Here is a 20,926-nt window from a genome sequence, read left to right as displayed (position 1 = left end):
TTAGAGCAGAAAACGAAATGAGAGAACAGAACTCTGGGAAATTGAAGTGGTAATGCCCACTCAAGGACAGTCCTGGAGAAGTACCATCCACAGACAACGGCATCTCATCTCGGTATAATAACTCTTCTGGAACATCGAGTGGGAGAAGTTTACATCATACATTGCTGATGTTTTTGATTTTAAATCCAGATATCCACCATTGCATTGTCATTAGCGTCTCTTTATTGTTTCCCCCTCGAGGTTAATACTTTCCTATTTGGAAGAAATGCAATAAAAGTGTCTTTGTTGAATTAGTATTTTAAGGACACCTTTTTTTTTTTTTGTCACTGAGGGCATATAAGAGCAGTAATAAATAGGATTTAAAAGAGGGAATAAGCTTCACACTATACAGGACACCAACTGAGTGTGGCTTCTGACAGCAGCAATTATTTATCCTCCTTGTTGCTGCTACATAAAAACAAATCCATCATTATCCTCTTCACTCATTAACTGATCTGTGGCCCAGGAGATGGTTTCAGACCAACCAATCTCATAAAGGACCTCTTATAAAACCAGATGTGGATAATGGAACATTTATCTTTCTCACCTCAGTGGGAAACATCATGAAAGGAGAATTTGTTCCGCTGTTTCCAGTGTGGTGAACTCACAAATGGGTTAAACATGCAATATTGATTGGAAATGTTTATTTTTTTTAATTCAACCCTTTTACTCACCTAACCTTTCTATTCATTGAAAACCAAAGTAAATTCTGAAGGTGTGAAATCAAATTTACATATTTAGACCTCGGACCTCTGTCATACCTGATTACATATTCACATTGGCATACTGTACTTTAGTAGTAACAGTGTGTCCCAGCGCATAAGGGCTCATCCTGGAAAATGTCAGTAGTAACACTAAAATCTACGAAAAGAAGCCCAACAACGGCTTTAACAACGTCCAGAATCCACCATAAAAATATAATGAGCTTTGATCATTTCCACACTGAAGACAGAACAGAGCCATCTTCTGTTTTAAATTCACATCACTGTCATGAATTTGTCATAAATCGGAGTCACGTCTTCCCTGGAGTGCCTCCATCTCCGCTTGGACACCCTCCCGTCAAAAGCACTCACCCGAACAGTGTCACGTCCCGCTCACACAGGCTGATATGACACAGGTCGGACGATCAAGACATCTTTTCTGTGGGCGCTTCATACTAAATGATGTGTGGCTTTGTGAATCACAGATATTTGCTTACGCTCACGGCACTACAATGAGCAACACATCACGTTTAATAATTATGATTGCACAGAAATTTGCACCAGGTCAAAGTACTATTAATAAAAATCGAAATGGCCATAAAGCCTGTTCCTCTCTCTGTGTCCCATATCTCCTCAGATACTGTATGTGCTTAAAGTTTAGACACTTGTGCTGCTGCTGATAGAAATAATACAGCACTCCACCAACATGAGCCAGTACCAGTAAATAAATAAAGACCGATTCCAGCTCAACACTGGACAAAGAAGAGTAATAAATGTCTTTAGTACAAGGTTTCATGTGGATGATTCGGAGGGGATGGAATTTAGATTTTGTTGCAGAACATTCAATGCTTTGATGTTTCTGCATTTGCCTTTCCCAGAAATGCTGACTATGGTTGAATGATCTTGAAAGATATCCAATGGTGGCTGATTTTGCAGTTGCGATATTGAATGATAATTTTTACGGCATTATTCTCATTTTCATTGAAAAACATTGACGTGTTATTTTTGCGTCGATCTGGACACAACAAGGATGTTTCCTTGAGTCTGTAGAATATGATGATCGAGCACAATTTCAACTCAGTGTTTGCGTTCAAAATCATTTAGACCCCAAAACTCACCTACAAGATGGGACCTTTACAACAAGTATTACCGCAGGTGTTGCATATCATCTTAATTCATAACGTGCTTTAGTGGTGCATGCAGGATTATCAAACAAATTTGCAATGACTTAAATTAACACCGACTTAAAGTGTTTGGTGGACCAGGTCTGGGACCCTGGTGCGGTGGACCGTTTGCCCGGTTGATAATCCATTCATGGTGGCTCCTTTTGTATGTTCAGCCTTGGTGATTTTACTTCTTCTGTTTATTGCAAACAAACATGAACTTTCTTGATTCCTGGACTTTCTTAACTATCGTAAATCCCATTAATATTGAAGGCTAAATTGCTGTTGTATGAAAGAGATTCTGGCAAAACTGAGCTTTCACCTTGATGAATACATCGTGGTTTGTTAAAGATAAACTCAGTGGTTTGGTTAAAACGCTCAAAAGCAAATTCTCAAAATTTCCTCCCAATTTTCATTGATCTTTTAAAACTCTGCAAAGCAGAAAACATCAGCGGTTTTCAGCAGAAAAGCAGACCTGATTTATATAAGAAAGATGATACTTTAAATATCGCAGACATAATACAAACAGAAGATTATTTAAAACCGGATTGGTGACCAAGCGTGGAGTAATCTACTTGTCTTTGGTAGAACGAGAACATATTCAAAATGCTGCAGAAACGTTGCTCACACCGTGCAGTTCAGTACAGTCTGTATCAGCTCTCTTCTGACACGTGTGGTGGTGGCGGCGGTGGAGAGGAGGGTGGAGGCAGGGTGACACCAGAGTGAAACACAACACTGTTGAATCTGGGACACCATACTAGGGCACTTAGCAAACGAGCTGATCCCTGGAGCAGGGATCTGGAGACCGACCGGATAAAAGTAGGAGGAACGGCGTCGTACGAAAGAATTATCTCTGGACAAAAAGCTTGCGTCTCCCGCAGAAGATGATAATTTGCGTCTCAATTTTGAGCCAATGCCGAGTAGGCTTATGGGAACCGCAGCGTAAGGAGCCAGGGCCTTGCATTTAATTCTGTGTGTATTTCCTGATGTGTTTCGTCTTTACAAAGATTGAGGGGGAAAAGCTTAAGATTCAAGGTCCATCTATTTCAGTGGATGTCAATCAAAGAATGTTGTGGCAGATTAGGGAGAGCGAATCGGGTCTTTCTTTACGATACTTAAGCTTTACCATCGTAATAACATAAAGTTGTATTTATATAGTGGAAGCTACATCAGACAAATCATTTGGCCTTGTACAAGTCACTTACAGTCGGAGCTATTGATCTGTGTAAAAGCAGAGCAGTGTCACCTACCGTGGTTTGATGCCTTGGTGTGAACGGGTGTGTAATGATTCTTCGAGGTTCTGACCGGCGTCTCATCTTCGGGTGATCCATCAATCGCTGCAATGTTTTCATGTTCGTACTGAGATATTGGAACTGGTCCCTGTTGCCTCAGAATGTCTGCCAGGGCTCTGGAAAGAAATCACACAAATGAGAAAAGAGCAATTACCAACTTTCTTTTTTTTCCTTTTTCTCCCTGTCATCCCCCTGAAGGTCTTCCTAATTTATTTAGCTCCAGCTCCAATTTGAATCATAGAGGTATGGGGACAAGGCAGAGAGGAAATCCTAATTACACCTAGAGCCACAAGGGAGTTAGCTTTTCAATAGCGCTGAACACAAGGTACAGACCAGTCCTATTATGCTTGCCGGACTCGAGCTCAAGGCACACACACGAGGAGTTAGAAGTCAGTGTCTCTTCTTTGAAGTCACAAAATAAAAGCAATATTTCACCAACACCATTTCCAACTTTTGGTGGAAGAGTGTCCGCTTGTGAGATGGAGTGCCGGCTCCGCGTTTTTCCTTAAAGGAAATGAAAGGGCAATTTAAGTGTGTCAATGTCAACCTAAAGCAACCACATATTCCACTTCTCTATAACTCTGTGACTTTGGGAAATATACAGTATATTAATAGCGTTTCCCTTCCAGGAGAGAACACTTTAGCCGTTTCTTTTTCGCAGACGGAGGCGACCTGATTTTGCACTGTCCCAGTTGGCTGCCGTGTCGTGTGCAGCAGGAGCTACAATAGTTTGCAGAACTTTGAATGTTTTAATGAGAAAGATAAACATTTTGCCAGTGAAACAAAACCAAAAAAAGTAAAAGACACTTTTGATTGTTTTCAAGTCGCATGGAAACTGCAGAAATATTTGTCAGACACGCTGTGACTGTTAATAATCCCAACAGAGCCTGATCAATACTGCATTTTGGGGGTTTATACTAGTATCGATATTTGGGAGTTCAAAACGTCTGTCAACAATACAGCCAATCTTTTTTTAATATCCTAAAAACCGTTTTTGACGAAAAGCGTGCAAGCTGAAAACAACAAGGGGCCAAGAATGGGCCCTTGGGGAACGCCACAATTGAACTGATTTACAGGTAAACAGACGTCTGCTATACCAACATAAAGTTCTGTCCTCTGAGAGCTACGAACACAACAGTGTTAAAGTACCTTAAACAGTTTTTATATGACCAACAAAGCAACAATGAGTTGACCCTTCTAACAAGTATTGTGTGTTTCCAAAGTCGGATGTATCTTCCTCCTCTGTGCCATAGAGCTCCATTGTTGTGCAAACACTATTACAAACGTATCAATGAGCATCACTGTTGCACTGGGTGACGTGTTCCTTCACCAACACTTTGACTCAATGCCACACACAACGTCCTGCTGCCACAAATACTCACTAGAGCAGTAAATGTGGATTAATCGGCGCTGAAAATAGACCCCAACAATTGTGCTTTTTCTTCCGGTTTGTTTAACATTCACTAAAAATAACAGTGCCTCACTATTTTAGGAAAAAAATAAACATAAATTCTAATTGTAAAGATTTAGATCTCCAGTAGGAACCTATGGGATTGAGTCTGAGGGACGGAACTCGGACAGAGACACACTTTGTTGGTTTTGTTCTTTCCGTGGGATTTGTTTATAGTACAGAAGACCACCAGCAGTATCATGTTAAGATAAGGCCAACAGAGTGATCCATCTACTCAAAAGCAGAAACAAAAATGTCATTGTTCTCTTGTGGACAAACTATGTAATGACGTCGAGAACAGATCTTCGCCATCGCTCTGCAATCTGTTGTGATTTATTGTCCAAACGTTTTGCTGACACCATTATTTCTCTGATGAGCTAAAATCAGCTGACATTACATTCTGAGTTAGACTTCTCATACAAACTGAGCTTCTCTCTCCCTTTTGCATTGAATTTTCAGTCACCTGCAGCTATTTTTGCCCATTCAGTCGTCTTTCCTTTCAACTCAGTTTCTCAGTCTTTTATTCTCACCACCTAGCCGGCACACATTGCCTCTCTGTTTAGCCTGCAGAATGTGATCAATACAGCCTGTTCAAACCACTGGCTTCAGCTCTCACTCTGCATTTATTGTGTTTCGGTGAAGGTCACAGACCAACCGGCAAAGGTCTGCCAACATCTCAGTATTCTGCTCACAGTCCTCCTTCAGTCGCAGAGGTATGAGACGAGATTGCCTTAGAGAAGCACCCACTTTTTAGCAGCAGGCCCGAGCCAAATATACAGCTAATCCCATGTTCCACTACTTCTTTTTGGTCACGGCTGTCGTTGTGAATGTCTGCTGCCAGCCTCCGAGCTCTATTCCAGCAGACATCATTACGACAGCGCTATATGCCAAATGGTCGGTGAAAATAAACAAATCATAGAAAAATACAAAATAACACCATTGAGCAGCCAGCAAGCCATGCCTCCTCATTTAATCGACCTCTCGCTCCACTCTCATGGCTCCTGCTCACACCGGAGTGGTGGCATTAAGCAGCTCCACTTTAAAGTACACCCCGCGGCGAGGATAGAAGCACAGCAAGGAGACACAAACTTCACCATCTCTTCATTTTCTCCGAGCAGAGATGGAAAAAGTGCTGCGTCATGAGCTCTGTTGTTCTTTTTTGTTGTTTCAAATGAAATACTGTATTGTAAAGTCTCACTAGTCCATCTGGATATTAAAAGGCTGACTGTGCCAACTTTTGAGACGACACTTAGAGCAATCACTGGAGCTTGAATTTAATCTATAACAGAGCTCCTTTGTGTTGTTGTCGGGGCTAGAATTCTGATTTCTTTTTATCAGAAAGAACTTCTCACTGTCTTTCTCAGAAAGCTGAGTAATCCACTCTAACATTCTCAAAGCAGCAGGTGCCAAAGTGTCGTGACCGAGGGATAACAATGCTTAATTATATACATATTGTTAAGTCAACGCAATACGTCCTCCTCTGCTCTGTCCGGGATGGCCTCTGCTTAATGGCAGGTGACTCAAGTGACTCTTGGATAAGAGCGATGACTAAGTGATTTTTCTTTCTAAATCAGTGGGTGGAAAACATGCAATTTTAGTCAGATCTAACCTCAATTAAAAACCCATTTATACTTTTTTTAATAGAATTTCAACACCTGCTTCAGTGGGGCTGGAGAGTATCCCAGCATGCATCGCATAAAAGACAGCCTGGACACTTATAAAGCCTTTTATGCCATCGAGAGAATGAACTGTGGGAGGAAACCAGAGTTTAAAAACCTTGCCTCAGCGATACACTAACCTTAAGTCTATGCCAGACGTTGAACTAGTTGAGCTGCAACCAATGATTATTCTTTTATTATTGATTAATCACCTGGTCTATAAGATGTTAGAAAGCTGCGCATAACGGACACCTACTGTATACAGCTCAAGCTGACATCTCTAAATTGCTTGTTTTGTCCGGTCAGCAGTCTAAAAACACAAAGATATTCAGTTTACGATGAAGAAAGACGAGGAAAAGCATCAAGTCTTCATTTTTGAGAGGCTAGGACGATCAGATGTGTGGCCTTTTGAGTTAAAGAACGACAACTAATAAATCATCAATAGTTTATGAAAAAGTGTTCTGGCGACCAATTAATCGTCGAATGGCTCCGGCTTTGGTTACAGGATTCGTCCACTTTTAAAGGCCCTGATTGCATATGTTCATTTTTTTTCTTGTATTTTTTTTTTACTGGTTTAAAGTAGGCGGGGCGCAGTGGGAAAAGGATGATGTCACATACTTCTGAGAACCAATCAGAATGGAGCCACATTGTCATCATAAATCAGTTATGGGGTTGTTTGCATATGTTACTGTCAATAATGTGACAGTAACAAGCTTTGATTGTCACGAATATTTAACGTCATCAAGAAAGAAACTCAGATATATAACTAAGCTTCTGTCTGAATGGAAGGATGTCTCCCTTCAGTTCATCAAAAGAAGAGGAGTCTTTCAAATGGAAAAATCTGCCCCAAATTTTGAGTTGTTTTTTGGGGCCACAGAGGAGATTTAGTGTAAATCCATTGAGACAGACTTAATTCAAAACCGACGAGGCTCTCTGGATATATATATATATATATATATATATATATATATATATATATATATAATATACATTGCCATAGGATGGGTATTTAGGTTGCCTTAACGCTCATCGAGCAATTCAGTGACCACTGCTGGTGCCTTGAGGATTTAAACATACAGTCATTGTTGAAGAGACCACTCCCATCAGGATGAACACGATCATAATGGCTTTCAGTGGCATTTACTTTTATCCCTCTCGGGTTGAACGGATGCCGAACACCAGCCGCTCCCCCTCCTGAGATTGAATGGCATGTGTGTACCATAGAAAGGCTTACAATCTAGATTTATTTTTTGTGAACGGGAAGCTCTAGGGAGGAGTGTAATGGCACTGTGTTAAAGGTCATGGGCTTGTTTGAACTCGTGATTTTGAGCCCAGGAGTTAAGTAGGCCGCTGTAAGTCAGTTGAGTCGTGTCGGTCAGGATTTTACACAGAAAAATGAGTTCAGCTGAACACATGCAGCGTTACGTGACAGTATTTCTCTACAGTTTATAAATGAAGATCAATTCAACATGTTTTCTTGCTAAAATGAGAAACAATGCAGTGACCACACTTGACACAAAGCTCCAGGAATACATGATGGGTTTATCCCTGTTTGCGTCTTAAAGGCACAGTTCACCCCAAAATCAAAACCGCTCTTACCTGAAGTGCTATTTAGTTTTGGAGATATCAGCTGTATAGATGTCTCCAAAATGATGGGACTATTTGACACTCGGCTTGAAAGATATATATTTGAAAAACTCAACAGCAATGTCTCTTTCCAGAAATCATAACCCGGTTACTCACGATAACCCACAAACCTTGTTGTGAGCAGTTTCATGTATAACTAACTGTCCCTTTAAGGCTGACATACAGAAACCTATGCTCTAGACATGTTGTCATGCTTTTTCATCATCTATGAAAAAAAACCAAGGACAGACTTACCTGTGCACGTTCATTTCCTGAGGGGGCTTGGTGGCTTTATCATAGGCAACTTTAACAGAAATCCCAATGGCGATGACGAGCGCCACGACCCCACAGGTGATGTACACCGTGGTGTTGGTCTGGTCCAGTTCCGGGTCGTACGTGTCACCTGTCGGCGCCGGCGACGGCGGCTGGGTCTTGATCCAGTCCGGTGTGTTGTAGTTGGTGCAGCTCTTCTGCTCCAGCCGCTTTCCCCGGTCCGCGCAGCAGAAGCGTAGGAAGCAGCTGCCGCAGCAGAAGCGGTGGTCGGTGTTGTTGCAGCTGAACTCCTTGTCGTACTGCCCGCTCACGTCGTAGTAGCCCATGCAGGTGTCGTGCTGGACCGTGGGAGCCTGGACCTGGGTGATCTTCCCCGGGACGGCAACGGCCAGCGGGACCGCGGTGGTGCTGCCGTTGACCTCCTTCACCTTTGGGTTCCTCCTCGGCGGGTTTTTGCTCTTTTTGTTGGTGGTGGCGGAGGCGCACAGCACATTCAGCGGGTCTAAGTAAATCAAAAGAAGCAGAAGGTGCTTTATCCCCATCATTTGAGGACGCGCTGGTGTTTGTTCTTTGACCGCCACTCTCTTCCGTCTGATCTTTCCCTCTCAGTGTCTCTCTTCCACTTCTTACCGCGTGGAGCTTCTTGCGGGTTTCTTCATCGCAGGTAGGCTACTCCTTTTTGTGTGCTAAGCTCTCACTGACGGACTTGCAGATGTTGCGCTCATCGGACACGCAAAGCATCTTCTGACTTTGCTGTCGTCCAGCGTGAATCGGGTTTTCTTATAAAAGTTCTGCTTTGGACAAAATGTCCTTTTTTAATTTCGTCTACAGAGATGAAGACGCGATGTCCTCCACGGAAGTCTTCACCATGCGTATGATCGAAGCTCGTAGTTACGCTGTGGAGAAGAGAGGCATGTACAGAGGGATTTAGTCTGTAATAAATGACTTCATGTCATGGCCAAGTATCCCTGAGAAACCTTATTATTAATAAGCAGGTTTGATAGATAATTGGGGGGAACTAGATTTGTTTAGACCTGCGAACACTTACAGCACCACGGACAGCGCCCAAGTTTCCATTTGGATGTTTGGAGCGCTTCAGCATCAAAAAGTAAAAAAGGTTCGATCTTTTTGTGATTTTCATTTCTCTTTGAACAAAAAAACGGGTTATTTAACTCGAGAACAGACACAAGTCGTGTTCCTTAGTGGCACAAGAAGGAACAAATGCCACCGTGCAGCGTTTTTCTTTGCCTCATTCGCCTCGATTTTATGCATGAACTTTCTTTTATCCGACTTGTGGAAACGGAGCTTTAACTTCTATATTTCTTCTTTGAGAATGAATGAACTCATAAAAAAGACAGAAGATGAGCAGTACTTACCGGGTAAACGGTGGCCGGTAACGGGGTTGTCTCAGCCACTGCCACTGAATCAAAGAGCCTCAGCAAGACAAGAGGCAAGACCTCTCTCTCCTCTCCGGCCCGCCTCCCTCTCTCTCCCTCTCTCTCCCTCTCTCTCGTCACCCCTCCACACACGTCACCAATTCGGTACCTCAGTTAATTATCAATCGGCATCACCCCCCCCCCCCCTCTGCTTTTGGTCATATGCTTCACTCGATAACTCGCGGAGGAGGAGGAGGAAGAAAAAAAAGAAACAGAAAGATAACACTGTAGAAGTTGTCTGCAAGAGGCGAGGCGCTGCTGTTGGTGTACATTTACGCATCAGCGCGCACACAAGCTGGATCCACTCACGTGTGTGTGTGTGTGTGTGTGTGTGTGTGTGTGTGTGTGTTCAGGGAAATGTGAAAACCTGCCCAAGCTGGTTTACTTTAGAATTATAAATCAAATGCCATGCATGCAAGTGCCGAGGGGGAGGTGGAAAAGGATTTGGTTGCTTCAAAAAGGTCTGATGCCAATTGGGAATTTTGTTATTCTGACTTTTAAAGTAAAATGAGTTATTACTGGATGTATGTAAAGAGCTATGGGGAAAAAGTTTTGATATTAAACACAAAATTCTGACTTCTATCAGAAATTAGGTTTTTCCTGAAATTTGACTTCAAAGGTTCTCTTCACAATATCCAGAGAATGATTATAGCAGCAAATAACTGTTGTGTATTTAAAGAGCTGATAATGCTAAAGTATAGCACTCTTCAAGCTGCCGGCTCAGCCGTCGCCATGTGGAGGCAATAGAAATGCTCTGACTTTCAAATTTAGCACCTTTACTATTGACTTGTTTTTACAGTTTATGTTTGTAGAAACATTTATCTACAAATGTCAAATTTCAAAAACTCGAATTGGCCCTATTTGGGCCAGTTTTTGGGTTGTCCGTTCTGGGCTACTGTAGAAATACGGCGGCTTCTGTGAAGAAGCCCGGCTCCCTCTGTAGATTGAATTCAAACATCTGACCAAAAAAAAGCTTTTATCCTTTATTTTCCTCCAAAGACTGAGAATCGGACACGTCTTCTTGTTTCATCCAACATCAACCATCATTTAATTTATAGATCAGTTAACGCATCCGTTCCTTCCATGACGCAACAGTTCATCGCCACAAAGGCATTACAAGGCGAAAACTGGGAGTGGAAATTATTAAGGTCCAGTATTTTTGGATGGAGGTTTAATCGTATTCACAAATGTGTTTGAATCTGGTGAATCTGGTTGTACCAGATGGTGAAAATGACCACATTAAAACATCCCAGACAGGTAATTTGACAGCGAAAGGAAACCATATCAAATTGACTTTCAAATACTTTGCTGTCATTGCCTCAACTCCGCTGTCCTCATTCACTCAGTTATTATCCGGCGTGTCAAAGCTCATCCATCTGGTGTCCAGACGAAAAACCACTGCCAAGATTTATTTGTCTTAGTCGGCGGAGTGCTATTTGATGAAGGTGAATGCTGTTTGACTGAGGTCTGCTGTTATTACTTTTATGGCAGAGGGGTTTCATGTCGCCCCATAAGGCAAGGTGATTATACGTACTGTTCTCTGCGACATTTAACTACATTGAAGTTATTACACTGATGAATGTAAAAATAATCACATATAGCCCAAAACAATTTTTACCTACACAATTACGTAAAAGTAGCCCAATGACAACTGTTGAGCTTACTCAAGAGGCAGAGAGCATGTGATTGGCTGAAAGAAGAAATGACATCACTGCTTGTCACCTTATCAAATAGATAAATTTTAAACTTCAGTTGCTTTACAGGCGGTAAAACCATCTTTTTCCCTAATTCCCCACTGTCTGAAAGTATCAAATATATTCCATTTTTCTTGTTTCAGCTCCTTGTTGAAGCTACACGATGTTTACACAAGACTTCATGTTTTTTTATGGCTGTTCCTTTCACACATTGGATATGTTCTCAATGTCTTGTGCATCGTTTCAGACCCTTTTTTCCGCCAAAAAAGGGTCTGAAAAAGTATTCCTGAAGCGTTTTTGGAAGCTTTATTATCTTCACTATAATTCTGAATAATGTTAGGATTCACAGCACACGTTAATACTGGCTTTTCCTCAAGCAGGTTGTCTGTAAAGGAGTGTCCTGTTGCTTCAAACATAGATATTACATCTGATGGCAAGGACCATGTTTGATACCCTTTAACAACCACCTGTTGTCACATGACTGAAGGTCCACACCTCGATGACAGATGGGCCAGTTTCATTTGCGAACGAGATGTGGTCATAAGCTCAGAAAACGACTATAATTCTGCATTTTACCAGTGACGATGGGTGACGATGAGGACGTGATGATAATGGCGACAGCAGTGACGACAACGATCAATCATACAGATGATGAATAAATTAGGGAAGAAGAAACAAAGAAAATCCGCTCCATAAAGTTGTTGTTTTTTTCATATCTAATATAAAATACTGTAGGAAGGATTTTAGATTCTCGAGTAGGCATTGTGCGTTTCTGCAACCGTGATACAAGGCTGATATGAAACCACGTTTTGTTTCAGAAACGTCGTCCAGCGTATCCTTGGTTTGCGGAAACATACGATGCTAAAAAAAAGATTCTGGCCACTGGGTCGCTCCTCATTATTACAGGTGGATTCAAAAGTCATTCCAATAATGAATCCTGGCGGATTTATACTTTTCCTTCTCGACTTGTTCTTTATCTCTCGCTGGTAATTTTACATCCCAGACGGAAGAGGAAGTGGACTTTAATTGCCCAGCCATACTTTACACCAGTCATGCGACCTACTCGAGCGGGCCTTAGAAATAAAATGTGATCAACTCCACGACGCCCCTGACAGTGCTGCACAGATAATATGACAAGGAGACATGAAAAAGGGCACGACGCTTTTGATGAATGTCTTTCCACACTGGATGCTCTGGAAGTCAGCATTTGCAAATTGGCCCCTCCATTCCTCTGCCAGTCAAAACGGCACATCAGATAGCATGTTGAGCACAAAGGGAAGAGCGATCGTCCATTAGCGTTTAACAGCTCCGAGTGCACAAAGCTGGCCTCAGCAAAAAAGCGCTGACAGGTAACGCCGGGGTCGACAATGGCTGGAGAATAATGAGACTGTATTTCGACAGAAGAATGAAATAATGAATGACGCTGAGAGATCTCGAGCTCGGCGGTGGCTTTCCACGCCAACAGCACAAAACAATGACACAGGGAAAGTAATACAGCACTTTACACTCGCTGTGGGAAGCCTCTTGAAAGCACTCGCCTTGTAATTGTCAGGTTGATTAGCATCACAGATATTTGCCCCACATTCTCTCTCTAGTATCTAGTCGGTCTATATTTCGTCTTTCAATCAGGGATTTTATGTGGGTCTTGATTTGGCTTAGCTCAGAGCACCAACCAAAATGTCTGCCCCAGTTCTGGTGCAGAGGGGAATTGCTCTCCTCTGACACCGGCCCTGTTCAAGGGTCCGCTCTGTCGCCTCTGTTAATGAGCCAGGCAGTCTCGACGTGTTTCAAAAGCTCAACACTCGATGCAAAGTGAATCTTAACACCATTTTGGTACGAATGTGTGTCCCTAAAGGGGCCACGCTGCTCATATCGACCTTGTAGGTGTCTGACGCTCCATACTGGGCCCGCTGACTCTAAGTGGTACCATTTAAATCTTAACTTTACATCAAGCACACAGGCCTGAAGACATAGCCACGATTTTTAGGTTATCAGCATATAAAGCGTATGTTGTTAAAGGTATGAGCAACAGATAAAGAGCATATTAAGTGAGAGGTAAAGTTGGGAACATAAAAGGTATGGAGCCCAAAAGAGTTAATATCAAATAAATCATGGAACAAGAAATTAAACACTTTTAACAAAAAGAAAAAAGTCTCCTGATATAACAATTCTCAAAGCATGTAATGACAGATAAATGAATAAACCAAACAGTTAACATAGGGAGATAACCCAACATACTAACGTGTTTCAGTAAACGCGTGGCTAACGTTGTAAATTCAAACCAAAAGACTTGCTTGTAAAACGTAAACAACACAACAAAAGTACAAAAAAAAAAACCTGCATAACTTCAAAATAACTTAACACTTTGGGACACGGTCTGCTGGGTTTGTTTGATCTGAGTAAATAGGACTCAAGGCTTCTGTAATATTGTCAATTACAATTCCGCTGAGCAGGACAATTTTGAGATTGCTTGGTGATTTTTTTTAATCACTCGGATCATCACCTTAATGTGATGGGATAACCTGTAGAGACTTCCAGATTTTCTGATTTTTCCTGATGCAAATGATACGTTAAAAATGTAAAACATGTGCTCTTAATTGTCCCCAACTTAGATTTGTTGACTGTAAATTCATCAACAAAAAATATTTGGTAAAGAAGCAGCAGATGGTGAGCCAGCACTGAAGGTAGTCGTAGTGAACAGTTTGGTGAATCTATTGACAGAAGAAATTAAATGATGGTGAAAACCTTCACACACATGAATTGTTTGATATGCGAGGCAGAGTTTTGATAATTTTCCAAAACTCCGATGAGTTATTTGCAAAAATCAGATTTGGCCTTTATAATAAGTTTTTGACAGTTTTCCGTTGATGCCTGAAATTCAGCCAGTCAGTCAGATGATTGATGATCTTGTCTGTCTTCAAAGCTGCATCTCTTACAATATGTTTGGGAGAACCGGATAGAAAAGTGTTTTAATGTTGAGTTTATTGAATTGTTAAAAGTTGTGTAAAAAATGATTAAAAGCTGTGTCGGAGTCGGAAATGTTTTCAGCTACATCAAGGTCAGAGTAGTACAAATCATTTAAAAATGTTAATAAAAAAGTGAATTAACGTCAGGTTGTTAATTAAAAGATACCCATGTTTTGGTTCTAATGATGTTCTTTCTCTGTAGTCTAGCCCAAATGAGCTAGCTAACCCTGCTAATACTGGCTTTACACTTTGATGCTGATGCTAATAATACAGACTCACAAACTAGCCTAGTTAGCCAGCTAATGTTAGGTAGGTAGCATCAGTAGCGTTGTTAAGCTAAGGATTAAAAATTACAAATGTTTACTAACTGCGTTTGTGTACTGTGTTTATTTACAACAGCAGCCTCTAGTTGGTACATTCATAGCAACGTTAGCATTGTAGTTAGCACTCGCTAACAGGAGCTAACTGGCTAAATTTAGTAGCAGTTGTTGAGCTTGCTAGCTCATGAGGGCGTGTGATTGGCTGAAAGGTAAGAGGGCGGGGACAACACCACTGACATAAGATTAGTCAAGTGGCATTATGAATTTTGAATAATTCAACTGACGCAAAGTAACATTATTGATTTGAGTTTCACACATGTTTGGTTCATCTATTCACATCTATTCACAATTTATCCACATTTATTTATTTCATAATATATTTTCTACACTTCGAGGTTCCATAAAAAGGGTCCGTATAAACACTTTTATGTCAGTGATGCTTCCTCCATGAAATATTCAAGAGTTATGACAGCTTTTTAGTCAGCTGTGAGAGAGAGAAAAAGGTTTTGACAATTTTACTTGCAAAATGTTATTTATTAAATACAAGACTCTCTTGAGGCAGAACAAAATATTGCAGTTAACAGATGAAATGTAAAGTGATAACAGGGAGCTGGTGCACTCTGACTGAGCTCGTTCAACTCTACCAACTCACCTGCCAACACAACTTTTATTCCCATGTGGCAGAGATGATGGTCTGATGAATTATTTAGCAAATATTATGTAAATGAGGAAAAACTCAGATTTGTTGCCTTTTTTTCATGGAGAGAGCTCCTCACACCCGAGATGGATATGTGAATTTGAGAAAACTAATGAAGTTCTCTTGCTAGTCTTGAATGCAGCTACCTGCTATATGAACATGAAAATGATTTATTACAGTACATAGAAATAACTTTAGCTAATGCCAGTTTTGTAGCAAACTTATTATACGTTGCAAACGTACTTATTTTCCTTTAACTTTGTGTGAACGATCAAGTGCAACACTATGAATGTCTTACAGGGTAAACTTTCCGAAAATTTCCGCCTTTTTCCCCATTTTTAAACAAAATTGCCCCCCCCCCCCCTCCCCTCCATCCCTCTCCATGATGGCCAACTTTCCACTCCACCTTCCATAACAAGCCTATAATTGTCAAAAGTATCATTTTTTCACATTTTAACATGCTGCATTGTCGAAAAACAAGTCCCTTTATCTCACTGAACTGATACTTGTTGGGTGATTGTGTTTCATATTAAGTGCTACAAGATATGTTGACGAGTAATAAGACAATTGTACCTGGTAAGATTTTGTGTTTTGGCAGTGATGAGCATTCTGTAAGCCTTTTTAAACCCATCCCACTTCAGAAGTGTTCCATCAAACAAATACAATATCACTGATCATTTGATCATTGCAACGATTTTGGGCCTAAAGGACGTATACCAATGTTGGAAGGCCACATAGCTTGGAAGATACATACGGTTTTTACTTGCGTATTGTGCAGTGCATTATGGGTTATTTTTAAGATTGGGCATTCTTTATTTTAAATAACCACATTGACCAAAATGACAAGGGTCTAATCTTCAATAGATTTATTATCGTTTCAGTTTCACAGTCCTTGTAATACTCCTTGCAGTGTGCGGGTTAATGGTTCTGTTACGATGTGGACAAACCTAATTAAAGGAATACAAGCCCCACATTTTAATGAACATCTCTAAAGATGTTCAGTCTGAGGGGATCAGGAGCAGCCTTCAGACCGGATAAATACGAAGGAAACTCTTTCCATCAAACTCCGAGCAGCCAGAGAGACCGGTCGAATGCTGTGTTCTGTCTCTATTTAACACACCTCACTGCTCTGTGATGCATAGAAGGGGATTAAAAAATACACTCCTAATTTGGACCTGAGTGACTGGATGAGTCGCACCTTAAAGAATGCGTAATGAATTCCTTAAGAATGCAAAGGAGGGCCGGGGAAAATTAAAACTTTTGGCATCTTTGTTTGTCTAAATTTCTGTTTTTGAGATGTTGCATAAAAGCTGAATTTAGGTAGGAGGAAAAAGATTGCTGAGATTTTCTCAGAGGAGATCAATGATTGAAAAGCAAATATAAAAACAGAAGCCGAGGACTGTCTGTGTGTGTGTGTGTGCATCACACCGTCGCAGGTGTTTTTGCTGTATTTATGAGAAGACATCTGGCTGTCAGAGTTGGTGAAGTGCTGTTTAAAGAGTGAACACAGTCTTTTAGAGGGACATTGCAGCACACTGATACATTTCTGCTCTACACGTCAAATCGAATAACAACAAAAAAATCCGATTATTGCAGTGAAGGAGAGACTTCTTGTCACGATCGTGCATCCTTATCCTGCTGGTTTGCATGATTGTGATAAAAGATGCCAGAAGAAACGGAGGTCTTACAACTGAGAGAGCTGATGATTTCCTCCTTTTCATCACTTGGACAACTCTAACGATCTGGGGGGGGGGGAGGAACTAGATTAAAGGGTGTAAACTGTAGAAAAGAGTGCATTTGTCTTGTTTAGGCTAAGATTGTGGTGCTAAACTGATTTCACCTCCTTCTCCGGCCCCAACTCCAAAATTGCATGCCGGGGCGATTGTTTGTGTTCAGGAGAAGCCTTGAATCTCTGTAATGAACGGAACCATCCTTGGGCGCAGCCAATGCTCTCTTTTTTCCGTGTTTTCTTAAAAGCGGCTTTCATGGTAAGTGATTACCGTCATCGGCGTGAGCGACTGCCGAAGGAAAAACGCACCGTGAGGACACACAATGAACCCCCCTGACGGCAGCAGCTAGGGGTCACAGTATGTGGCCAATCATCGCTTCATTTGTTCTCCTTAAGTGTGTCAGAATTGTAACGGTCCGCGGCCGGTCCTCACGAGCACTAATCATGAGTGACAACCCCGGCAATTTCTTTTTCCTGGGGCCTTCACGCGGGCGGCACGTTGGATGCGATGCCATTATTTTGTGTCAAGCCGGCCTGACAGTATCTGGGGAGGATTACTGCTGCCTGTCGGTCCCTCATGTTGTTGTTTGTTGTTATTGTTGTTGTCGTCCACTCTGGTGTTGGTGCCTGGACTTTGCAGGTAGGACGCACCAGTAAACACAGCCTGCAGCCCGAGTGGAGAGCACTGCCTGTGACAAAGTCCATTCTGTCAGTGGCTTCCAATCAATAACGGCCTCGGCAGCATCCCACTGCACAAGCTGTGTGTGTGTGTGTGTGTGTGTGTGTGTGTGTGTGTGTGTGTGTGGGAAGCAAGGAAGCAAAACGTGGAAAACATGCCACCTCTCTTTTTCCAATCTTTTCTCCCATGTCGAGAAAGGGGGGGGGGGGCTACCTAAAACACAGAAAACAACAACAAAGAAATATATAAATCTCGTCTCCCCTTTCCCCGGGTTTGATCCCTCCCCCAAACTCCAAGAGGACACTTGTTAAATTGTAGCTGCATGCTAACAGCTTCCTCTGAATCAATTACCATTTGGAAATAAATGTCACAGCTTTGGAAACTGTCACCGGGCAGAGACTGAGAGGAACCGGTGCTTTAAGGACGGAATAGATGCTGAAGGTTTCATAAACACGCACAAAAAAGACAGATTTCCAATTAAACTATCATCTTTCACTTGGATATGCGTTGCAGAGGAAATTGGAAATGGAAAATCCACTAAGTAAAACTCTCCCCAGAGACTCTAATGTGTAAATCCTATAAGGTATCATAAAAACCTAATTATGCAAAGCAAAGGCAAACACCATAAAGACTATGGATGACCTTTGGCAACGTAAGCTTTGAATCGAAACAGAAGTCCAAAGAAAGTGTCCTCAGATCCAAGCGTTCACCGTCACTGTGGAGAAAGCAATAAGGCCGAGTGATTGAAATGTCAATATAACTTTAACTTTTAATAACCTAGAGGCAATAAGGACTTGGCGTGTATTATGAGCATGGGAATCTGTTAAGCCTTCTTCCTCCTCACACGGTTAGGGGACAGTGTTTGTAGAAGAGAGATGAAGGGCGGATGCTCAGTCCAAACCAGATTGGAGCCATTGCCTTGACTTCATTCAGAGATATTGTATCCAGGCTGCAAAAACAGTGGAGCTGTGTAACTGGGTTTCTGCGATATCGCCTCGCCATTATGAGACTAGATGCAGGCGAGTGTAGCGTAGTGTGAGTCTCATACCCGCTACCGCAGATCAGTTTTTGTCTCTGATACCAGTTCGTCGAAACACGGCCGCTTTGCCACGTCTGATTCTGACGCACAAGGAACCCTTCAGGGTCTGTATGAGGCGCTCAGAGAAAGCCCCATCATGATGTTCTTCCTAAACTCAACCTAAGAACACACGTGCTGCTGATCAAGGCCACGAACATTGCTTGTTTGCACTTTTTCATTAGATGGTGCACTCGCACTATGCATAGCAGTAATGACAATGTTTGAGCGCTAATGCTATTTAATTAAATTCCCAAGCATGTATTTTATAACAGTCCCAACTGAAAAATAAATAAAACTAATTCAACTCAATGTTTATCTAAATAAATAACAAACAAACCGATACAAAAAGCGATGGTTTGACGAGAGAACGTCCTTTTTATTTGTTGATTTTACAACATGTTCATTCTGGCATCGACTGCTGTGACTCCCACTCGTCCACACTGATGAATCCAGGTTTATGCAGTGAGGATTAGCATTAATAGAGAATAATATTTTCCAGGCATGCGATGTCTCCTCCTTACCCGGCGCAAACAACCTAATTCCTTATCAAGACTTGGGTCCCAAAATGACGCTGCAAGGCTGACGCTGCTCAGACATGAAACGCCCCCTTGTGTTCGCCCAATGTGCATATCCACTTCTATTTTTTCATATTTAGTGTTTAGTGCCTAAGAGTGTTGAGACTTGTGAAAGTGAGAGAACTTTGATCACAACAGGAACAGGAAGTGCTACTTGGTTCTGTGTGCTTTGTTATAACTGAGTTACAGCACACGCCCTGCAGAGCCACATGGGCCTCTCATCTCCTCTCCCCAGTTATTGTTTTTAAACCGAATTTCAACTTGTTGGTGTTTCGCCAGAAGAAAGTGAAATCTAATTTGCTTATTATATATATATAACTACAAATATTGAATTGTGCATATTGCAGAAGGTGCGGGGAGAATGTTTGGGTCCAGCAGCATGAAAACACGTAAAGGAATGAAAAAGAACGAGGCGATTAAACGTCAGCTGGGGACGAAAATGTGAAAACTCTCGAAGCAGAAATGTTCCTCTGCCCTTTCGTTCTTTTGTTCACACTTTTGAGCATGTGTCAGTCTATGAATGGCTGCAGCAGGAAGACGCACGGAGCCGGCGCTGGCATAAGATGATGGCTGACACGGTCCCATCTCACTGCTCACAGAGGATGAAATATAAGACAAAGTTCACACCTGGCTGGCTGGAGATCCTGCTTCATTTTGCCCACTTAACGGTCCAGCCCCACCTGCCAGTCGGCCTTTATCACCGCCATCACTCCACTTAATCAGAAGTGCTGGCTTAGGAGTCCCTCTAATCAGACCAATTAGACTTTAAGGCCTTGTCTTTCTGGCGGGATGTCCTCTTCCTTCAGGAAACTCTCTGGCGCAGGCCCAGCCAAGCTTTCAGAGAACAACCTTCAGCGATTTATATTACATTTTTTATCTTCCACATAACCTTTATTTAACAAGGGAGGTCAAATTAGAAGAGAATGTTTCTCACTATGACAAAGATAAATGCCTCTTGAGGGTCTAAAAAGAACTTGGGTTAAAACACAACACACAGCCAACAAGATTATTGAACAACTAAGTTTTGCAATACTTTATCCATTTTTCTCAATTTAGTTTCCTTCGTAGGTATACTGACAGAAGACTCGCTGGCTCCGTCTTCTCGTCTGTAGAGCATCCGTCGGCGCTCTGGCAGTCTTCAGTCACTCAGAGAAGCCTGTGAAACCTGTCGGTCTAAACATCAAACGTGTGCTTTCACACTCTGCAGCGTGACAGCCATGCTGAGACACTCAGTCGTCATAAACAAGGCACACAAGTTACATGCTGTCAGATGTCGTGGCAGTTGGAGCATTTCTTACAAACAATATTCTAAATATTTTACATTAAAGATAAATTCATACACATGTCTAGCACTGCAGTCATATTTCATATACATTACAACGTGAAGAACCACAGAACCGACTCCTCCCGTCACCTTGTAACAGTTTTTGACATTTGGGATTTCTGAAACATGTTTAATCTCAGGATAATCACGGTAAATCGGACAGCACTATCCATCATAGCCCATTGTAATTACCTGCATATAGATCACTGTCACATGAAAAGGGCCA

General features: G+C 41.8%; 1 protein-coding gene across 5 annotated transcripts in view; it reads right to left on the bottom strand.

The window, feature by feature from the left end:
• shisa6 (shisa family member 6) overlaps positions 1 to 9,847 on the bottom strand; it is a 72,051-nt gene extending 62,204 nt beyond the window's left edge. For 2 of the 5 annotated variants that reach the window (XM_031861890.1, XM_031861891.1), the window contains exons 1-3: positions 9,579 to 9,847; positions 8,185 to 9,098; positions 3,154 to 3,311 (exon numbers count right to left, since the gene is read on the bottom strand). In XM_031861890.1, the coding sequence (XP_031717750.1) occupies positions 3,154 to 3,311; positions 8,185 to 8,747 (721 nt within the window). In that variant the 5' untranslated portion in view covers positions 8,748 to 9,098; positions 9,579 to 9,847. The remainder of the gene's footprint in view (positions 1 to 3,153; positions 3,312 to 8,184; positions 9,099 to 9,578) is intronic. The other 3 variants (XM_031861893.1, XM_031861894.1, XM_031861892.1) reach the window with 2 other exon arrangements.
• Between the last annotated feature and the right edge of the window lie 11,079 nt (positions 9,848 to 20,926).

The sequence above is a fragment of the Anarrhichthys ocellatus genome, unplaced genomic scaffold (genome assembly GCF_004355925.1).
Source record: "Anarrhichthys ocellatus isolate YVR2014 unplaced genomic scaffold, GSC_Weel_1.0 scaffold26, whole genome shotgun sequence".
Classification (NCBI taxonomy): Eukaryota; Metazoa; Chordata; class Actinopteri; order Perciformes; family Anarhichadidae; genus Anarrhichthys; species Anarrhichthys ocellatus.
Note: the sequence above shows the minus strand (reverse complement) of the source record. Positions and strands in the feature narration are given on the sequence as shown.